The sequence below is a fragment of the Parus major genome, chromosome 13, assembly GCF_001522545.3.
Source record: "Parus major isolate Abel chromosome 13, Parus_major1.1, whole genome shotgun sequence".
NCBI classification, from domain to species: Eukaryota; Metazoa; Chordata; class Aves; order Passeriformes; family Paridae; genus Parus; species Parus major.
The window spans coordinates 11,370,549-11,389,241 of record NC_031782.1 but is presented as its reverse complement, the minus strand read 5'-3'; the positions used below and the strand labels follow the sequence as shown (position 1 = coordinate 11,389,241).

General features: G+C 36.2%; 1 protein-coding gene across 3 annotated transcripts in view; it reads right to left on the bottom strand.

Moving 5' to 3' along the window:
* Positions 1 to 18,693, bottom strand: part of GABRA1 (gamma-aminobutyric acid type A receptor subunit alpha1) — a 43,493-nt gene that overhangs the window by 16,542 nt on the left and 8,258 nt on the right. For all 3 annotated transcript variants that reach the window (XM_015641920.2, XM_015641922.3, XM_015641921.3), the window contains exons 4-6: positions 10,705 to 10,772; positions 5,979 to 6,199; positions 4,335 to 4,417 (exon numbers count right to left, since the gene is read on the bottom strand). In XM_015641920.2, the coding sequence (XP_015497406.1) occupies positions 4,335 to 4,417; positions 5,979 to 6,199; positions 10,705 to 10,772 (372 nt within the window). The remainder of the gene's footprint in view (positions 1 to 4,334; positions 4,418 to 5,978; positions 6,200 to 10,704; positions 10,773 to 18,693) is intronic.

Genomic DNA, 18,693 nt, shown 5'->3' with positions numbered 1-18,693 from the left:
TAGATATAGATATAGATATAGATATAGATATAGATATAGATATAGATATAGATAGATATTGATATCTGGTGTAGGGCTGCATTAAGGTTGGTCCTCCATGGTATGAAAATATTTCTCTCATATATTTCCAGCTTATGTAAAGAAGTGAGAGTGAGAAGTGGAATTTCATGAGCATGCAAGAACCCCAATGCTTTTTCTAACTTCTAGCTATTGTAAAGAAAGATAAGCCCCAGACTTCTAATTTTTTCATAGTGTGATGTTGTCTGGGCCTCTGTAAAGTCCTTCTCAGAGTGGCTTCAGTAATCTTCTCATCCTCAGCCTGGCTACAGCCAAATATGATATGGGGATTTGGTCATGCCCCCATCACACTGTTCTTGGGCCTAGCAGACATTTCTGAGGCTGTCTAGGAAAGAGTGAGTTTAAATCACAATTACTCTATTTATTTTATTTTTTTTGCTTTGGTTGTTTCTGAATAGTCCTCACACTCAAGACTTGAGTTTGGAACAAAGCAAAAGAAAAGTACTGTGGGCTCTCCAAGCCCCAGCAGTCTGGTGTGTTACACAGATAATTCAGTAGCATCTACACATACCATTGAAGGGCTTTGTGCTGTTATTTGTGCTCTTTCCAGAACTGAGCTACACATAAATATTTTTAATCCTGATTCCATAGTAAAATACTGCTGTCATTTTATGAAGTGTGGAATCTGGCAGCTCTCACTCGGGACAATTGGGTGGGAGTTAATTGACTACTCAGAGGCATCTCCTGTAATTCTTTACACCTAAAGGCATGAATGGGAATGAATGTGTGGCCAGAATCTGCATCAAGCTTGCATCCACCAAAGACAGCTGGAGCTGGATGGGACATCTTAGGGCATCCAACATGACAGTAGGGTTCTACCTACAAGATGAGAATTTGCCTTTTTTCAGACTGACAAGCAGGAAGGGAAAGGGAGGAATCTGATTCACTTAACCTCATTTGTGAGTTAGTAATTTTACCTTATCAGTGTAAGAGATAACAGCTAGTAATTGAAGAGTTGGTTGGATAGAATGTGCTGGTAAATTAATTCCATGACATTTGATTTTGTATTATTGAAGCTGAAGAGTGCTTTTATCCTCAGGCTTCATATTCCCTAAGCACTGTAACATATCTTGGAATAAATTTTTGGAGTCAATGGCAAAAGCAAATCTACATCTTAATTAATTGTGACTTTAAAAACAATGGCCACAGTAAACACAGAAAGTGACTTGCTAATCTAGTCACATAAAGACAATAATAAAATTAATTTTCAAGAATTTTTTTCTGGAGTATGAGAATAGCTTGGAAAAGAGAGGAGTGCTTTTCTCAGCTACTGAGAATGACTGGATTGGTTTAGAGGAAAGGGGGTGCACTGGGAAGTGCAAGAAATGAGCTGCCAGATTTGGTGCTGGATTCAGCTGCCCCCCTCAGCTTCCAATTCGTGTTACACAAGCAGCAGTGCAGCTGTCTGCTCCCGTCACTGCTGCCTTCCAGAGCAGCCTCAGTTTTAAACTGACAATCAGATGTTTGTGGGAAGAGTTGAGGAGAGCATCTGCCTTTCTGATTTTGTTTTGCCAACATATGGCATTTTGTTGTTCCAGAATTTCTTTAGCATTTGTCACATTAAATTTACACTGAAATAACCTCTAGCTTAAGCTGCTCTTTGGCAAATCACTTTGGTCTTGGAGTCTGGGTCAAACATTTATTGGTCCCTACAGTAAGGGCAGAGTCCACAGGAGATGTGCAACTCCTCTATTGTGAGTCATTTAGGAATTCATCTCCAACAAGTGATGAGTAACATTGGAGGATGTAGAAAAACTCTTATCCAATTTAATCTAAAACAAATGGAGCTAGGCAAACACTACCTTGGGGAGCTAAGTGTTAGACTGTAGTCTGCACTTTAAGCATGGATTTTGTGACAATTAAATGCATTTTCCAGTAAATTTTCCAGTCCATTAAGATGATTATAATTAATTGCTTTAGTTTGACAAAAATGTCCCAGATGTATTTAAATACGATTCTCACTTTAAAAGTGTCAATTAATTATAAGATACATTCTTTTTTTATGTATTACAGTGAGTCCCTGCCATTTGTCCTGTTGGAGATATTTCTATTTATACCAATAACAAAATATTGAAATAAATATTCTATGACTTCATAATTATGGCATATGATCTGATGAGAAGGAAGGGAGAGATCCAGCTTTAAGGGCTGTTTTCAACAGTGAATTCTTCGTGAAGTGTTTGCAGGAAAACCATGTTACAGAAGGAATTCCTCCCCATGAGCATCCCAGATTAGGATCTTGCCTGAATTTAGTGGGTGAATGAAAAGTTTCCTTGAAAACTCCTTGATTTTGTCCAATGATCCTTCCAAACATTTGTTATTTGTTTTTCTAAGGCCAATTTGGGACAGTTGCCATAGAACATTAGTGTTCAAACCAAAAAAAAAATAATGAAAAAATCCTGTAAAATATGACAGTCCACAGCTGTACTCTGAGCTTAGAATGTCAGTTATTGCCTTTGAGTGGTGTAAGAAATGGCCTTTCTACCAGAAATATCAGTAGTTTTTTTGTTCAATTAAGAAATTTACATACATTATGAAAATATTATTTTAGGGATAAAAGAATCAATTTAGACACTAAAGATGCAGATACATTGCATGCTTTTCTGTTGTCTTGTTCACGCCTTCTGGTGTGGTTCTGGACTTTTATACAAATCCACATTATCTATCCCTTTTACTTAATAATTTCTGCAAGTGTTAGTCATTTAGCTGAGGCATAATGTGGAAAGCCACACCCTTTGTGAATGAAGAATACATTGCTCTGGGACACAGAGCCAGAAAGAACTCAGTGCAGGAGAATAATGAGAAATATTGCTCATACTAGGGAAGATCTTGTGTTTGGCCTATGGTTCAGTGATGCACAGATGTGGTGATAGGTGTCTTGTCAAGTCTATAAAATTCCATCTAGTAAGTAAAATTTGTTCAGAAACTGTTCCTGGTTTAAATTGTCACTAGCAGGTTTTTTTTAGGATTAGCCATCTTCCTACCTTGTAGTTCCAGCACGATGCCTGCAGGGACACTTTAATGAGCACATCAAAACAAATTCAATCCTGCAGCCACTCCTGATCTCACTGGGTGCACAGATCTCTTATTAGTCAAGAACCCACTGCAGTATCTGTCCTGTTATAAACTGGAGAAAAGCTTCCCTGCACTCCACTCTGTTTCACAAGATATTTGGGAAGATTTATTAGCAGTGCTCTCTAAGAAAACTTAACATTCAAGGAGCAAACTATTCTTGTCAGTTATACTCCAAGGCTGTATGAGCTTTTTCTTCTGTAAGCCTTATCTAGGAGATTAGCAACCCTTTAAAGACAAGACATCCATGCTGTCTCATGGCAAACATAGAACTATTCAGCCCAAAGTAAATTATCACCCTGTCCTGTACCATGTGAAGAATGAATTGGGTTTTCTGTTGGTTGACTTCTAAAATTGATCAAGCCACTAAGTAACCATTATCAGTAAGAGGACCCATTTCTGTTAGTAAAGAAGTAGCCATTGAGGAAACAATTTGCACACTATTACATCTTCTGTATATTTTAACTTCCTTGTTTGTGTTAAACAAACTAGAGTAAAATAGATCTTTTTTTTCTTTATATTTTATTTCTAAAAATATTTTGTTTAGCTAAGTGTCAGGTTGGTTGCTATTCAAATTGAAGTTGTGAGGAAAATTCTCAACTTACCAAAAGCTTCGTCAGTTATTGCACTGATTTTAATTACATGACTTTGTTCAGTATGTTCTCTCATTTAGCACTATATATGCTGCAAATGTAGGACTCTATTTGGAGATTTCTGAGATTTTTCACTTCCAAAAATGTTCCATGAGTGTATATGAGTATCTTCTAATCCTGGGAAAAATGTTCATCTAAACATACCAAGACTACAGTAGCAAAACTGTTTTCATCGAGACCAATTCAGTTATCCATGGCGTGTATTGCTTTCTTTAAGACTGATTTGGGGTTTTAACAAAACAAAGCAGCTATAATAAGATTAACAACATTTTCTATGTGACAAACTACTTTCCTAGATATTTGCAGCATTGTTATTTTCATTTTTTGTGAATGTCTAGGCATCACACTATAGGCTATTAAAGACACATAAAACAGATTATTATATATATATATGTATATAAACAGTGAAGATACATCCCTGACAAAAATGCAAAAAATACACAATATTAAAACCTTGATGTTTTCTCAGTTGCAAAATATTTTTTTAAAGTGGCCTAAAAATGGGAGAAACCTCAATTTAAATTAACTTACAGCTTCCAAATTTCAAGGGGCAAGCATGTGCATCCATAGGAAAGTCTTCTAAATGCATTGGACATTCTGCTCTCACAGTCAATCTGTAATGGATTAATGAGCAAAAGGACACATTTATTCTAGTTTCATAGAAATAGCAAATAGACTTCTATTAACACACCATAAGTACAGCACAGTATCTGTTATGTGATTAATTAGCAGTTACAACTGGACCTGAATTGTCTGGCTGAGGGTGTGACTGCTCTGCCCCTCTGCCCTTCCTTGTGGTACATCAGAGGGATCCTCAGGCTTCTAATTTCGTGTGAGGATTAAAATCTATTAGCAGCTACAATTATTTCCTTGCTGCCATCATTAAATTGGCCCACTCTGGGTGCTCAGGCATCTGCTGAAATCATGTTGCTATCAGCTTGAGTGCAAACATGTTTCTCAATAAAAGAGATTAAATGAACTAGAAACAGTCACACACATCACACGTCAGCAGAGAATGAACAGTAATACTTGAAGAGTAGGCTGAATATTGAGTTAGGGAACTTGTAGAGGTGAGGAAATCAAAATGGTTATGATCTAAAGAAGAGACACGTGAACAGTGTGCTGCCAAGCTAGTGTTCTTGTGGATTAACTCTCTAACAGCTGGGCATTTAGAAAGACAAGAAAATTGACCTGAACTTGTGTATCTACCAGCCAAGATGATTCTACTTCAGTCTAGCCAGTCTTGGAAGATGTTTCACAATAAATTGAACATCCCAAATGCCTGGAGAATTTGTTTTCTCCAAACACTTGTACTGATTTTTAAAACATCTTTAATTTTTTTAAAGAAAACTCAGTGTTCACCTGTGTATTAGTTATCCATCTTGAAGTCAACAGAATCCCTTTATACCTTGTTTTGAATCCATGGGAGACAAAAGCGATGATATGGAGCTCTATAGAGACAACATACCCTTTTTTTCATTTTTTAATTTGTAGTTTTTTAATCCAGAATGTTTGCACGACTGTATATCATCATTATTTCAAAAGGATTTATTTAATTCCTCTAGCATTGGACAGCTAAAGTTCAGTTATCCATGAAGAGAATATATATTTCCAATGAATGCGGTCAACACAATTTTTTTTTTCTCTAAACTCTCCAAATGCTTTAATCAATGAAAAGAAATGTCTGCTTTTATTCTGTCATGCTCTATAATCCCAAGCACAAGAAATATTAGGAATGGTCAATGAATTCTGTGTACATCTGTTAGTTCTTAGAATCTGCTTTCTATAGGATCCAAAGATTAAAGACTCTTGCACACAATTTAGGAGTACAGATTGTATTAAACTTTCAGGCTTTATTATACTTGCTGATGGAATCCTTGAAAGCAATGCCAAATTAAGATCCTCTGCAAACTGATGGATTCCTAATACTGTAAGATCCTTTTTAAAATCAAGCATTAAGACGTATCCAGGGATTGTAGAGGTAGCACAGCAGGAGATGAAAAATAAACACTGCAAATAACTTGGTTTGCCCATCATCCCAAGGCCTATTGTGAAAATAATTATTAAGCAGGAATCAAATTATGCTCAAAAAGGAACCAGTTTCCTATCTGGAAAATATTCTTTCACAAGTTAAATTGTAAAACTAAATGAAAGATATAATATTTTAGGGCTCACCTCATTGTGTATAGCAACGTCCCATCCTCTGTAATTCGTAATAGTTTATTTGGCATTGTCATGTTATGAGCCACTGATTTCTTTCCATTGTGGAAAAAGGTATCAGGCGTCCAAATTTTGCTGGCCATTAAATTATTTAACCGGAGAACAGTCATAGGTCCTTTGAATTTTAATCTCTCATCTTTCCAGCTTTGGCGGAAAAATACATCTATAGTGTATTCCTACATCAATTCAGAAAAAAAGGAAAACACTTATGATGTCATATGTTCCAATATGAGAACTTGAAAAGTATGTTCTTACCAGTCCCTAGAAGCAAGATGACTATTAATGAAATTAGTCATTATCAGAATGTTTATTTTTCTGTATTACTTACAATGTACCTGAAGCTGGTTATTAAACAATTACAATATCATTACTGTTTTTAATGGAATAAAAATCAGGAAGTATTTTAAAAGTTGCCCATGAGTTAGATGTAATAAAATGGAAACAAAAAAAATCACATTTTCCCCACCTGAACTCTAATTTGAAGCTGCAGATAGGTGGCCAGTATGTGTGGCATATGAAATGTGTGTCAGAGTAAAAAAAGTCTTGTGGGACAGGGTCTTACTATAGCCTTTTGTTCTAAATGTCTTGTTAGCATAAACATGCAGAAACTGCATGCAGAAATAGCATGAACTGCAGGAAGCTCACAGTTCACTAGTATTACATGATCTGATTGATGAGATGTGGAATGGTTCATTGGGCTAAATGGTTGGACTACAAAGAGCACAAGCTGAGGACATCTTTGGACCAAGAGTTACAGTCTGATTCCACATGGACTGGGCCAGTGGGGGAGAGAAGCAGTGGCTGCCTCAGTGGTCATGGGGACAACCAAAATACCCAACACTCAGCATAAAATGAAAGAAATATTTCTGAAAAAGTAACAGGAACCAAGTTAAGAGGGAGAGGGTGAAAGTAACAAAGATATGTTGGAATATAATACATAAAATATAGATTAATTTGGGGCAAAAATGTGAGAAACTGTGAATGCAGTATAGTACAGTGTTTTCCCAGGAAAGAATTACTTCCTCACATGAAAGTTCAGTATGGGATTATCCTGCCCCTTCCATCTTTGATATTGTGATAAACATCAAAGGCAGTTATCCAAATGTGATTCTGAATTACTCTGAATGAGACTCTTTTGGCTGAGAAATGGAACCTTTGCTGAGATCTCCTGTGAATGGAGATGCCAAATCGTGAAATAGAGAGAGCCCCTGTGTGTGAAGGCACGCAGAGCCAGCTATAAGGAAAAGAGATGTCCTGACATGTTAGTAAAGAGAAAAACTCTGCAAGGAGTGTGCAAAATGTCTCCACAGCAAATTCCTTTAGATTTGTGTTTTTGATTTTTAACAACCAGCAGCTCCATACAACATAAGCACTTTTGAGCTGTTTACTCCTTGTATGACTATTAGCAAGACAGAATGGTTATTCTTACTGATGTGTGTTTTTCCTGCTTTTAGGGTATGAAATGCTTGAATAAATTTTTTGTCGACATGGAAATGTAGTTACAAGGGGTGTTCCAATTTTGGGTTTGTTTGGTGGATTTTTTAATTTAATTCTATTTTATTTATATCCCAGACCTGTGAGTCATTTGGGTGCATACTTAGTTGTATTTCCATTTTTTAATCACTTGCTCAGTGAGCTGCTGAAGTCTGTTTATTCAGCTTCAATGAAAGCTGTTTGCACTTGTGACCAATTACTTGCTTCAGAATTTTGTTGGGTCATGGCCTTAGGTTGAATTGTGACAAAATCCTGTCCCAGCTGTGCAGTAGAGTAGAAGAGGAGGAGGTGTAAAAGACAGTATCCATCATTAAAATTTTGGATTTCCTCCATGTTTTACTAGCACCAAAGAAAATTTCCTCCTACACACATGGGAAAGGTAAAAGACATGCCCAGATTACATCATTTCAGCATGCATGTAAGCCATTCCCTTCTTCTCTTTCAGCTGCAAAGGGGGTGAGTGGGAGGTGGTACAGGTTGAGAAAAGAGTCTGGTTTTTCACCTCATACAAATACAAGGTTCATTTGTTGGAAAAGAAAGATTTGATAAGGGTCCTGACAACATAAGATAAAATTCAATTAAAAAGTAGCTGACAGGTCATGCCTAGCACAGACTGAATCTTTCCCTATCCCAGATCATCACATCATATAGAGTGAATTAATTTTGGCCGAGATATCTCAGCTCTTCAGCTTTCACTACCTACTTAAGCATGTACATTAATTCTCCTTAAATGAATCCTGACAAATCTTTAGGGCCAAGCCATCAGATACTCTGATTAGGGCTTTCTTCTATAGCAGAGGGGCATACAGAACGAGGGAGCAGAAGGATTTTCTCTAGACTATGTACAATAGCAGTAGCCTATGTGCAGACATATGAGTGAGGTGGAATTTGGAATAAATTCTCCACAGTGGAGACTCTTCATTCCACAGTGTTCAGGTTAAAAAAAAAAGAAGATTCCTATATGCACTTTGAATAAATTATATGGTATTGAATATTCATAACACTTTGACTTAAATGTTCTCTAATTTACTCTTCTAATACTTCTCCCTGGAGATTGTTTATTCACAGGGTAGTCCACTCTGTGGTCTACATGAGGTTCGGTACAGGAAGATAGTAAGAGAGATAATCATTCCCAAAAAGCTAAAAAGTACAGAAAAACTGGGAATAAAAGTTTACTAGGAAAAAAAAAAATCTGTCTTTACGAAAAAGTTAATTTTGAAATGATTCTTATTCCAAATAATATACATCAAAAAAATTCACAAAAATGACAGTTTCTATGAGAATAGCCAAATATCTGTTGTTCAGTTCAGTCCACCATGTGAACATGCCTGAAAACCTGCAAAGTTCTTCCAAAAGAGATGATACTATTTTTAAAAGTGCTTTTCTCCCATTTAACTTTATTCACAAGCATAAGAACAACCCAAGGTAGTCTATTTGTAGAATAACAAGTTATGTCTATGCTGTTAGAAGAGTGTATTGAGAGTGGGTAGGAGCACCATGCACTCCCTGCCTTATCCATGGAAATGCCTGACTGGATCCCTGCAGACAGATGATGGCTGAGGTGTGCCAGCATCCCGGTGTGGCTGTGCTTTCCTAACACTCAGTGAGCTGGAAGAGCCCCTGGGCAGCCCCAGCCCAGGCTCAGGCACAGCACATCCTCCCCTTGCCTGCCAAAACTGCTGCTTGTGCAGCCTCCCACAGCCCACAGCCCAGGCTGCACACAGGGAAACCTGTGAGGGTGGCTACTACCAACCTGTCTGTGCACACAGCACATCTCCCTGTGCACAGTGTACAGTGAAATTAATATAAACACTTTATTCTGGTAAACAATTTATCTTTCTGTCTCCGATTTCACACCTGGTTCCTCAATAAAAGGTTTAACATGAGTAGGCTGCACGCACGTTACTTTTTATGGGAGGTGAGTAGGAGTTTTACACCAAATACTTTTCTGTGAATTCTTTAGTTTTCAAAATATATGAACACCTGCCTCTGTGTCTTGGTCACACATTTTATTAAGAAGATGATGAATTCTTTCTCCTGTTTACGTGGCAGAAAAACAGGAGTCAATGTGGTATGGGTATCATGGCGTTGGTTGCAATTATAAATTTGACTGTAGTTTTATAAATGCTTGTGGAAGCAATCAAAAAATTGTGTCTTTTCATAAAGTTTGTTTAGAAAAATAAACTATTTTTTCTGGTTTTCCATTCCTTAACATGAGTAGTCAGAAACTTGTCATAACCTGGTGTTTAATGCCTGTCTACATTTTAAGTTCAAATTAAGCAGCTGACAATTTTGCAGTCAGAAATTCCTCTTTCCTCTAATTTTTTCTTTTTTTTTCTTGAATCATTCTTGTGGCAAGTGTATCTAGCTAAATGTATCCAACTACAAGTTTGAACTTCTTTAATTTCTTCACTTAAATTAACGAGGATGTTTCTAGTATTCATCCTAATACAGTATCCAGCAGATACTGGTGGCTGCAGACCAGGCTTTATCCCTCTCAATAGCAACCTACTTGTGAAAAACCTCATTTATATGCAAAATTTTAAGTACCTTATCCATATTTCTACACAACTCTTAGCATCTCTTAAGACCAGGGCTCACAACATCTTCATTCAGTTTTCTGAACATCTCCATTCCCTGCAGTTATCTGGCAATTTGGTTTTAATATTCATTCCGTAAAGATGTGACACTAATTCTCTCATTAATCTTCTCTTTTTAGCAGCCAAGATCTAGGAAAGTCACTTTCCATTGATCAGTAGCTTTTAATATAAAAATACAGGTTAGACTGTACAGATGTCACACCATAGGCATAAGTGTTAATTGCATTTTAAGATGATGATCTTTCTTGGCAAATTGGATCAGTGATTGTGCCAGCGAGGACCTAAGCAATCACTCTCAGAAGAATACAGATCCAAACCCTATACATTTCATAATATATTATGTAGTAAATATAAAGTCTGTTAAAACACGTTATTAAAGTCACTGAGGCTTCTAATTTCAGGGCACTTAAATGCAGTCACAGCAGCAGGAATGGGAGCACATAAAAGCTGATGGCTTTTTCAGATCAAGGGCTTAAAGAAAGCCCCAGCCTTAAAAGGAGTAAATAAGTTATTGCATAGATCTTTCATCCTCCAAATTAAAAAGACAAGAGAAAATGAGTGCTGTAGAAATATAGGCCATCACTTACCATATCATGGTCTGAAACAGGCCCAAAACTGGTGACAAAGATGTCAGTCTTCACTTCAGTTACACGCTCTGATGAAGCAGGAAATTAGGACAGTGAGTGTCTATAAACAGTCTTCATTAGATCTAACCACTAACAATTCTCACAATAAATAGAGAAATTATTGGCTTTGATTAGCCATTCTGAAATTGTTCTGCAATACGATCCTGAGAATTTACTGTAGAGGTATTTTCAGAGTCAATATTGGCAGCAACCATTTTTTTTTATTACAGTTTTTCCACAGAACTTTTTGAGGTGCAACAGTACAGCAGTTCTGCTGTTGTGGAAATCTTTTCTTTCTTTGACTGATAAATCTTGTCTGACACTATAACCAGCGCTGAATATTGTACACAGTACTCTATAACCTCGTTGGATACTCAGTTCCTGAGCAAGCTAAAATAAGGTCTCTACTAATTAACCCTGAGCTTGCAAGTAATGTATTTTGTATTGAGACCAAGAACACAGAAGAAAGAGAGAGAATGCATTATGGTGTATACAACCATGAATATACTTTATTGGTATAAGTTGGAAATGGCTATATTACCCTTTATTTCAATAAATAAAAAGGAGTTTAAACTTTTCCAAATAAACATCAGCTAAACTTCTGCACTGAAATCATGGCAAATGTGCAAATGTGTTCTGAAAATGAGCTCTCCAGCCCTATAAGCCTAAATGATAGATTAGTATAACTAATACTTCAGAAATCTGTAACATGTACATAACATAGATTATATGCATATGCTAGATCATAAAGCTGGACCCCTCTGTGATTTCCAGGATGTCCATTTGCTCCATGGCACAATGATATTGGACATTTCAGAAGAAACCAGTGATTTTAGTGGTCACAAGTGCTGAGATGCCTAAACTGGTGTTGATCTCAGCAAAGAGGTCAGATATTTGACTTCTTTAGATGGACTGGCAAAAGACACTTTGAGAAACACCCAAGCTTAACTTCCCCCCTTCCTCTCCTCTCCCTGTACACACACAGGATCTTCTGAGCATACTGGTATTTTCTAGGGCACACATAGCAAAATATTCATCCAGAATGCCATATATCAAAATAACCCTGTTGAATTAAATATAGCTGCAGGTAGTAACACCACCTGGAGGCAGGAACCCGAGCAGTGTTAAATGCAGCTAACCCTTTCCAAAGTTAGGGTGACATAAGTCTGAATACATTTAGTGTTGTGCTCCACAAGCCAGCATAGGGATTTTGGTAGAAGTTTCAAACATGGAACAAGTGATAACATTTCTGAAATAACTTTCAAAAAAAAAAATAAATAAATTGAGCAACCTGGAATATTAAAAGTAATCCTAAAGAAAACACTATAATACAGGTATATTAAGCAGACATACAGCAGACAAAAGTTTTCATAAGACTAAGAAATATATATGTAGCTATTTGTATAATGTTATTTAAATATTAAAAAATAATGAATGAAATCCCCCTGATTTAATACAACAATCTGATTTCAAAAGTCTTTGGACTGTTTAAATACAATTTGCTCTACCTGTCAAGAAAATTGAGACTGAGGGGAAGTAAAATAAGGAATCAGGGTTAAGCAGCCAGTTACAATACACATTTCTGTATCAGTGCAAAAGTTCTGATGAGAATCAGTGTTCCACAATGCTGATATAGGTCTTTCATTCAAAAAAAAAGGATGCAACTTCTAAATATGTAAAAATGGAAACAGTTTCCTATAAATATCTAGCATAGATACAGTAAAATATGTCTTTTTGTGAGACAGCAAAAATCAAAAAGCAACGTTAGATATGATTCTACTGTCGATTTAGGAATGCAGTTGATGACTTCTGTCAATAAATCAATGCAAAAATTAGATGGTATCAAAAGTAATTCTCAGGACTCATTAAAATTATGACATTTCCAATGTAATATTCACAGTCAAGGAAAGTAAAATACTGTGATGTGGCTGAACTGCTTAATATTATTTTTATTCTTTATAAATGTGTGTAAATATAAACATATTCTGTGACTGAGACGTGTACAAAAATACAGTGACATTAAGAAAATCATTGCATATGTGAAATTTCCTCCTTGGGTGTCCAGTTGAATTAATATGTAACCTAATTGTTATTTACAAACTTTTCAATTGACATGAAGAAAACTTTTCAATTGACTTAAAGAAATTTCAGTATTTTCGTGGCATCTAATTGTCTCTGGACTTAAAGAAATTCATGGTGAGAATCTGAATTTCCGGAACTGAAAGAGGCATATGATTGTTCAGAAATTACTTGGCTTGGGAGGAAAGGATTCTGTCCTTCAGCCCATCTCTTTCACGAAAGTTCAAGAGGCTGTGGTCAGATATGAAACAGTGGACAGAAAAATGGAGATTCCACAGGGTCCAGTAATACATTGCTGAATGGGCTCCAGCTACTGAATCACCTTTTCTTAAGACTGAGAAATTGATACCATCCTGAAATCTATTAGCTGTTTACAGACTGAAAAGTGAATCTCAAATGGCTTTTAAAGATCTTTCATCCTTGTTCCTCACCCCTCTCCTCTGAGGTACTTTGGAAGAGAAAAGGTTCTAGAAGCTTTTCAAACAGGATGGTCCTGAAGAGTCCCAGCCCTGAGCAAGGTTCTATTTAATATAATTCAGCTGGTTTGCCTTGCACAAACACAGAATATGCTCTTTGAATCAGCAGCATATTGTGTTGTGCTATCCTCAGTTCTGGCTTTGGGAGACATGTAGTGATAGAAGAGAGACTGAGACTTAAAGAAATCAGTTGAGGACAAAAAATGGAAACTTGAAGACTTTTGCACTAAGAAGGAAGATTTCCAAGGGAGGGAAAATATAGGTGATGCTTTTTATTTCTGTATAATGTTGAAAATAATTTAAGTGGCACATAAATCACATGAAAAACAGAAAATTCAGATTGTGAACTCAGAAGAGATTATGTTATCTTCACACTGATTACACCTTTGCAGTGCACCTAATCCCTTCAAATGCAGATAAACCAATTTACAGATTATCAAATTATTTTTTTCTTTGGCGTCTACCTCACTTTCAAGACCAATGAAAACGTGTGTATCAAAACACAGAAAAAGATTAGCCACTCCAAAGCCATATGGAAGTTTTGAAAATTTTGTTTACTGTTTTACTAATTAGATGATTCAACTGTGCTTTGTTAAGTGCTTCAGAAGTTGTGAGTCACTTCGGCACAGGACATGTGTTTACTCATACAGTTGAGCTATATATTTAGAATCAAGGTTATACATGTTCAATTTGCATCTTGATTACCATGGGAAGGCTTGAATTTGTGCTTCAAATACTCAGAAAGTTTTTCTTCAGGAATTGCAAATCCTGAGCTGTATTCAAAACCTTCACAATATCCCTGAGAACTGGAGAAAAGTCTTAGTCATTGACCAAAACAGGCTCGTGTCAGGAGCTGGCTGGATTGCTGAAGAGAAATACAGCAGTTTTAAAAATGCATTAACTATGTCTCTTGGCTATGACATCTATCTCATGAACCAAGAGTCAGTAATATAGGGATACCTGGAGAACATGTAACAATTTCAGTAAAAAACCCTAAGAAAATTAATAATGACTTACTGGTTTGACTGTGAGGCAGCCACAGGGTCCAGGTAGTTACTGAGCAGCACAAAAGCAGCTGAGTACACACTCTGGAACACAGCTTTGGCCAACTGATCCATGTACAACTATGAAAGCATCAGTCAGCCTCAACTACTGTAATTTTACTCTTTACAAATACTGTGTTTTGCTAATGATGCTATACTACAGTAAACTCAAAATTAGTAAAAATAAATATTTTAATTTAAACTTCCAGGGATATCATTATTTCTAGAATTGTGACTGGATTATAAATTGAGAACAAAATAAGAAATACAGAATTATTTAAACAGCAGGAAATAAGCCCATTTATCAGGAGAAACCATACATAACATCTTTCCCTTTATGATCTGCCCATGTCTGAGCACAAGATTTATTTGAATTGCACATTTTGGTGGTTTAATTCTAGTTTTTGGTAACGCACTCGTTCTTCCCGTATGTCTCATGTCTGTCTTATTATTCTATAATTATTAATATGGAGGAGACTATTCCTCTGGCTTTGAATGAAAGGAATTTTGATTTCTGTGCAGTGTACACTTAGACCAATCAGCCCACCTTTGTCCTGTGAGGTAGTTTGATTGAAGAACCACGACAAATGCAGTCATAGGAATTTTGTGCTGCTGCATTATTAGGAGTAGAGACCAAAAGGGAGAAGCATGAGCTGTCCTGTGATCACCCACTGCAGTCTGTGCTGAGTTTACTGGGACTTGCACATGCCAATTCACAGCTCAAAGCTCTCACATCCTACCTACCTCCCTACTCTTCTATTAAATCAATTTTCCTAGGATTTTCTAAGGCTTTTTACAGTTGTCTTTACATTAATCTGGTGCCTACGGAGCGCAAAAAAGAACCAAAATCAGCCCCTTCAGTTTTATGAAGTGTAGCATCTGATCCTTCTTTACTTACAGAATAATGTGTAGGGGTGAGGCCTTCTCATTCAGAGTAGAAGCATTTAATTTTTTATTATGCATACAAACAAAACCCTTATTTTCCCTAAACTTTATATTAACTCAGATATGTTAAAATCCAATTTCCATTGGGACCTCAATAACCAAGAGGAAATTTTATCATGTGTATATATAATGTTCTCATACAACTGAATCTTAAAATCTAATTAACATAGTACTGTGAGGTTCATTTCCCCATCCCTTCCACTCTGGAAGTAATGAATTGCCTGAGTTTGAGTGATGTTCCACTTAAGGATAGTTCCACTCAATTTTGATAAACATCACACAGGAGACATCAACAAATGACAGCATAAAATAAGTATAATTCTGTTCAATACTTAAGTTGGTAATCCACTTGAGGTGATTTATTGGGCATTCAACCCAACAATAAAACCAAATTTAATTCAGGAAGATTCTGGTCTGTCAGATCAAACCCATTGTTGGGTTTTTTTTCTTTATTAATCTTTCTACTACAAAATCCCTCTCAAAGGGATAAGCCACATTTACCATTATTCTAATTTAAAATGTCTCAGGGCAAGTGGTATCCTTTAGTTTTAGGGAGATGAGATTTGCTAGGAAAAGGTGAAAGTCTTAGAAAATCTGTAGCTGCCCCTGATTTCACGTTAATGGATCTCATCACTAAATACAACCTGCCCTAAGCAAGTCTTCCCTGTCTGCACTGTGGCACTTCAAACCTGCTGTGGTGCCAACCCAGGGACCATCCCTATGCCCCACATGAAGACAACTCTGTACAAAAGGAAATGGTATATCCATTTACCCAAGGAACTTATTTTTTCCACCCTTTTTCATTGCTCTTCAATTTTTTGAACTTTCACTCTAGACACGGTGCTTTACTAGGAGAGATCTCTACACACTGAAGTGAATTTTGCTTCTTATTTCACTACTCCCCAGTACTATTTGATCCTTCTTTTTCTTTTTTTCAGGATTGTGTATTTGACTAGAGATCAGCATCTTTATTATTTAGGCCATTTTTGATCACCTCTAGTTCTGCAGCCCAGGTAGTTTCCACAAAAAATTATGCCATTATCTCCATGACTTCCCTTGAGTTTTTCCCCTAATGTCTGACATGATTTCCTCTTTTCAGCTTCAATGTTAGTCTCTGCAAATCCTCCTCCTTGCCTTTTGGAAATGATTATCCACTCATAGAGTCAATAGGTGTCCTCTAGTATCATTCACAACATTTTTACATTCATTTTGGAAGTTCTATTTTCCATGCATAAATAATCAAATCTAACTATTTGTTCATGTTTATGGAAGGGTACAACAGATGCTATTTCCTAGCAGTGTCTGACTAAGTGACTAAGCCCACATATGAAGGAGGCAAAACAAGTAAATAACATAATTTATATCAATAATTATTGATAAGAAGTGCAAAAGTGCTAATGCATAACATGATGTTGCATGCTCTTTTAAAAAAGAATCAGATTAATTTTATCAATGATGCCATTTTTTGAATAACGAGCATATTCAATCACTATAATTTTTCCCTGTAGGTCACCCTCCACTGTTTAATATTCTGGTTAATGAGAAATAATTCTTTCTTTCCCCTTGTTTAATGGCAAACTGCTCAGAGGTTCTCATTTAATTTCAGATATGGCTTTATTGGGTTATCTGATGATAATTTCCATTCCAGTGCTCTTTTAAGAGCATATGTGATTTTTAGTTTTCCTTTTGAAGTAATACCTCAAAGGAAGATATAAAAACAGGCAAAGGCAGAGTTAATTTTAATCTAGCATATTCTATGAATGCTCAAAGAGTGACTCAAAATTCAACACCTCTACATTTTTCATTATCTTAATGCTTCACCTTTTATCCTGGCTTTCCCATAATACATGGTACAGCTGCTACAATGAATCTTTGTAAAGAGATTTCTCCAGAAGGTTGTTCTTGGTTTCATGGTGCCTCATCAGCTGCACCAGAATTCTTCTACCAAACACTAAAACCGTTCACCACACCAACAAGATGTTTGCAAACTTGGGATTGAGAAATATCATGCTTTTTATTTCAAAAAGGATGAATTTACTCCTCTAAATAAGAGCCAAGATCAAACCCCTTTCACAATTCACTACAATTTTTCTGCAACTAAAGATAGCTTTTCATCACTGAATTCTTCATGCATACACATAAAGGCAAGGAAGGAAAACCAAATAACCTTACTGAAGAAATTATCATCTACTTTTTATTTCTTAGGTGAGAAAGAGAGAAATTGGTCTCTCTTCTGTTTCTGTTCATGCACACAATTCTGTTTCTGTAGGTGTAGAGATTTGAAAACCTGCACTACGGGAGGAGAGGTCGTACTGGGATAACCAGAGTTTTCTGCAATGTGCCCTTTTCTGTAAGACAAACTAACTGCACCACACATTGTTTTACTTCACCTGCTGTTTCTCAGAAGGCATAGAAAGAATAGACTAGACAGTTTTGGATGATTGGAAGAGTGCTATAGTGCAGTCAGTGATACACTGATTTACACTGTGCCCAACAGCATGAGATTTATCAACATAACATATAATGAGGGTCTCTTAAATTCTCTTAAATTCTCTGATCATTACATCACAACTAATATGGAGGGAATGAGTTTTACAGCTAATTCTATATATCTAAAAATATTGTTACATTGGTAGATTTCTTAACTTTTGCTTCAGAGTGGATAAAAAATGTGTTCTGATCAAAATATTTAACAAGAAGCCATCACTGATGATGGAAGCCACTGCTTTTTCATACATTTTAAAATTTCCAGTATCAAGTCATGCTATGATGAAAGGCTACTGAACTCCCAACTCCAAAAGCCATGCTATATTTTATATATTGATTTAGATTTCTCACTGGATATTTTTATGCATGGAACATTTCAGAATACATTTCCCCATTACACCAAGATTCTAAATCAACTGTCAAAATTGAGTCATCCTGAGGTGCTTCACTCAGATTTAGATACCTTAGGAAGAAGATTTTGAAGATGTGAATTTCCAAATTCCTGAGCACACACTTTATTTTAGGTTGCTACCAGGACTGAAAACATCAGCCTAGCTATCTGTCCCTAGTTTTTGAAATCTATAATTTATATCTTTTGAATAATGCCTTATTCAATAGTCAAAAGAGTATTATCTGCTTCTTACTATACTTGTTTTCAAACATTCATTTACTGCCCACAATTTAATCAGATGTGGATTTTTTTCTTTTTAAAGCCATGGAACTCTCATTTCTAGTGTTCAAAGCTGACAAACATAAGAGAGAAATTTGCTGAACCAACAGTATGAAAATACAGTATACTGTGCAGAAGGAAAATTGGATATTCAAGGTTCTTGGTTGTAGGCAGGAATAGGCAACACAGTTCAAAAAATGAAGGATGCAAATATTATTTAAACTTCTTTAACCCTTAGTTAGAGAAAATA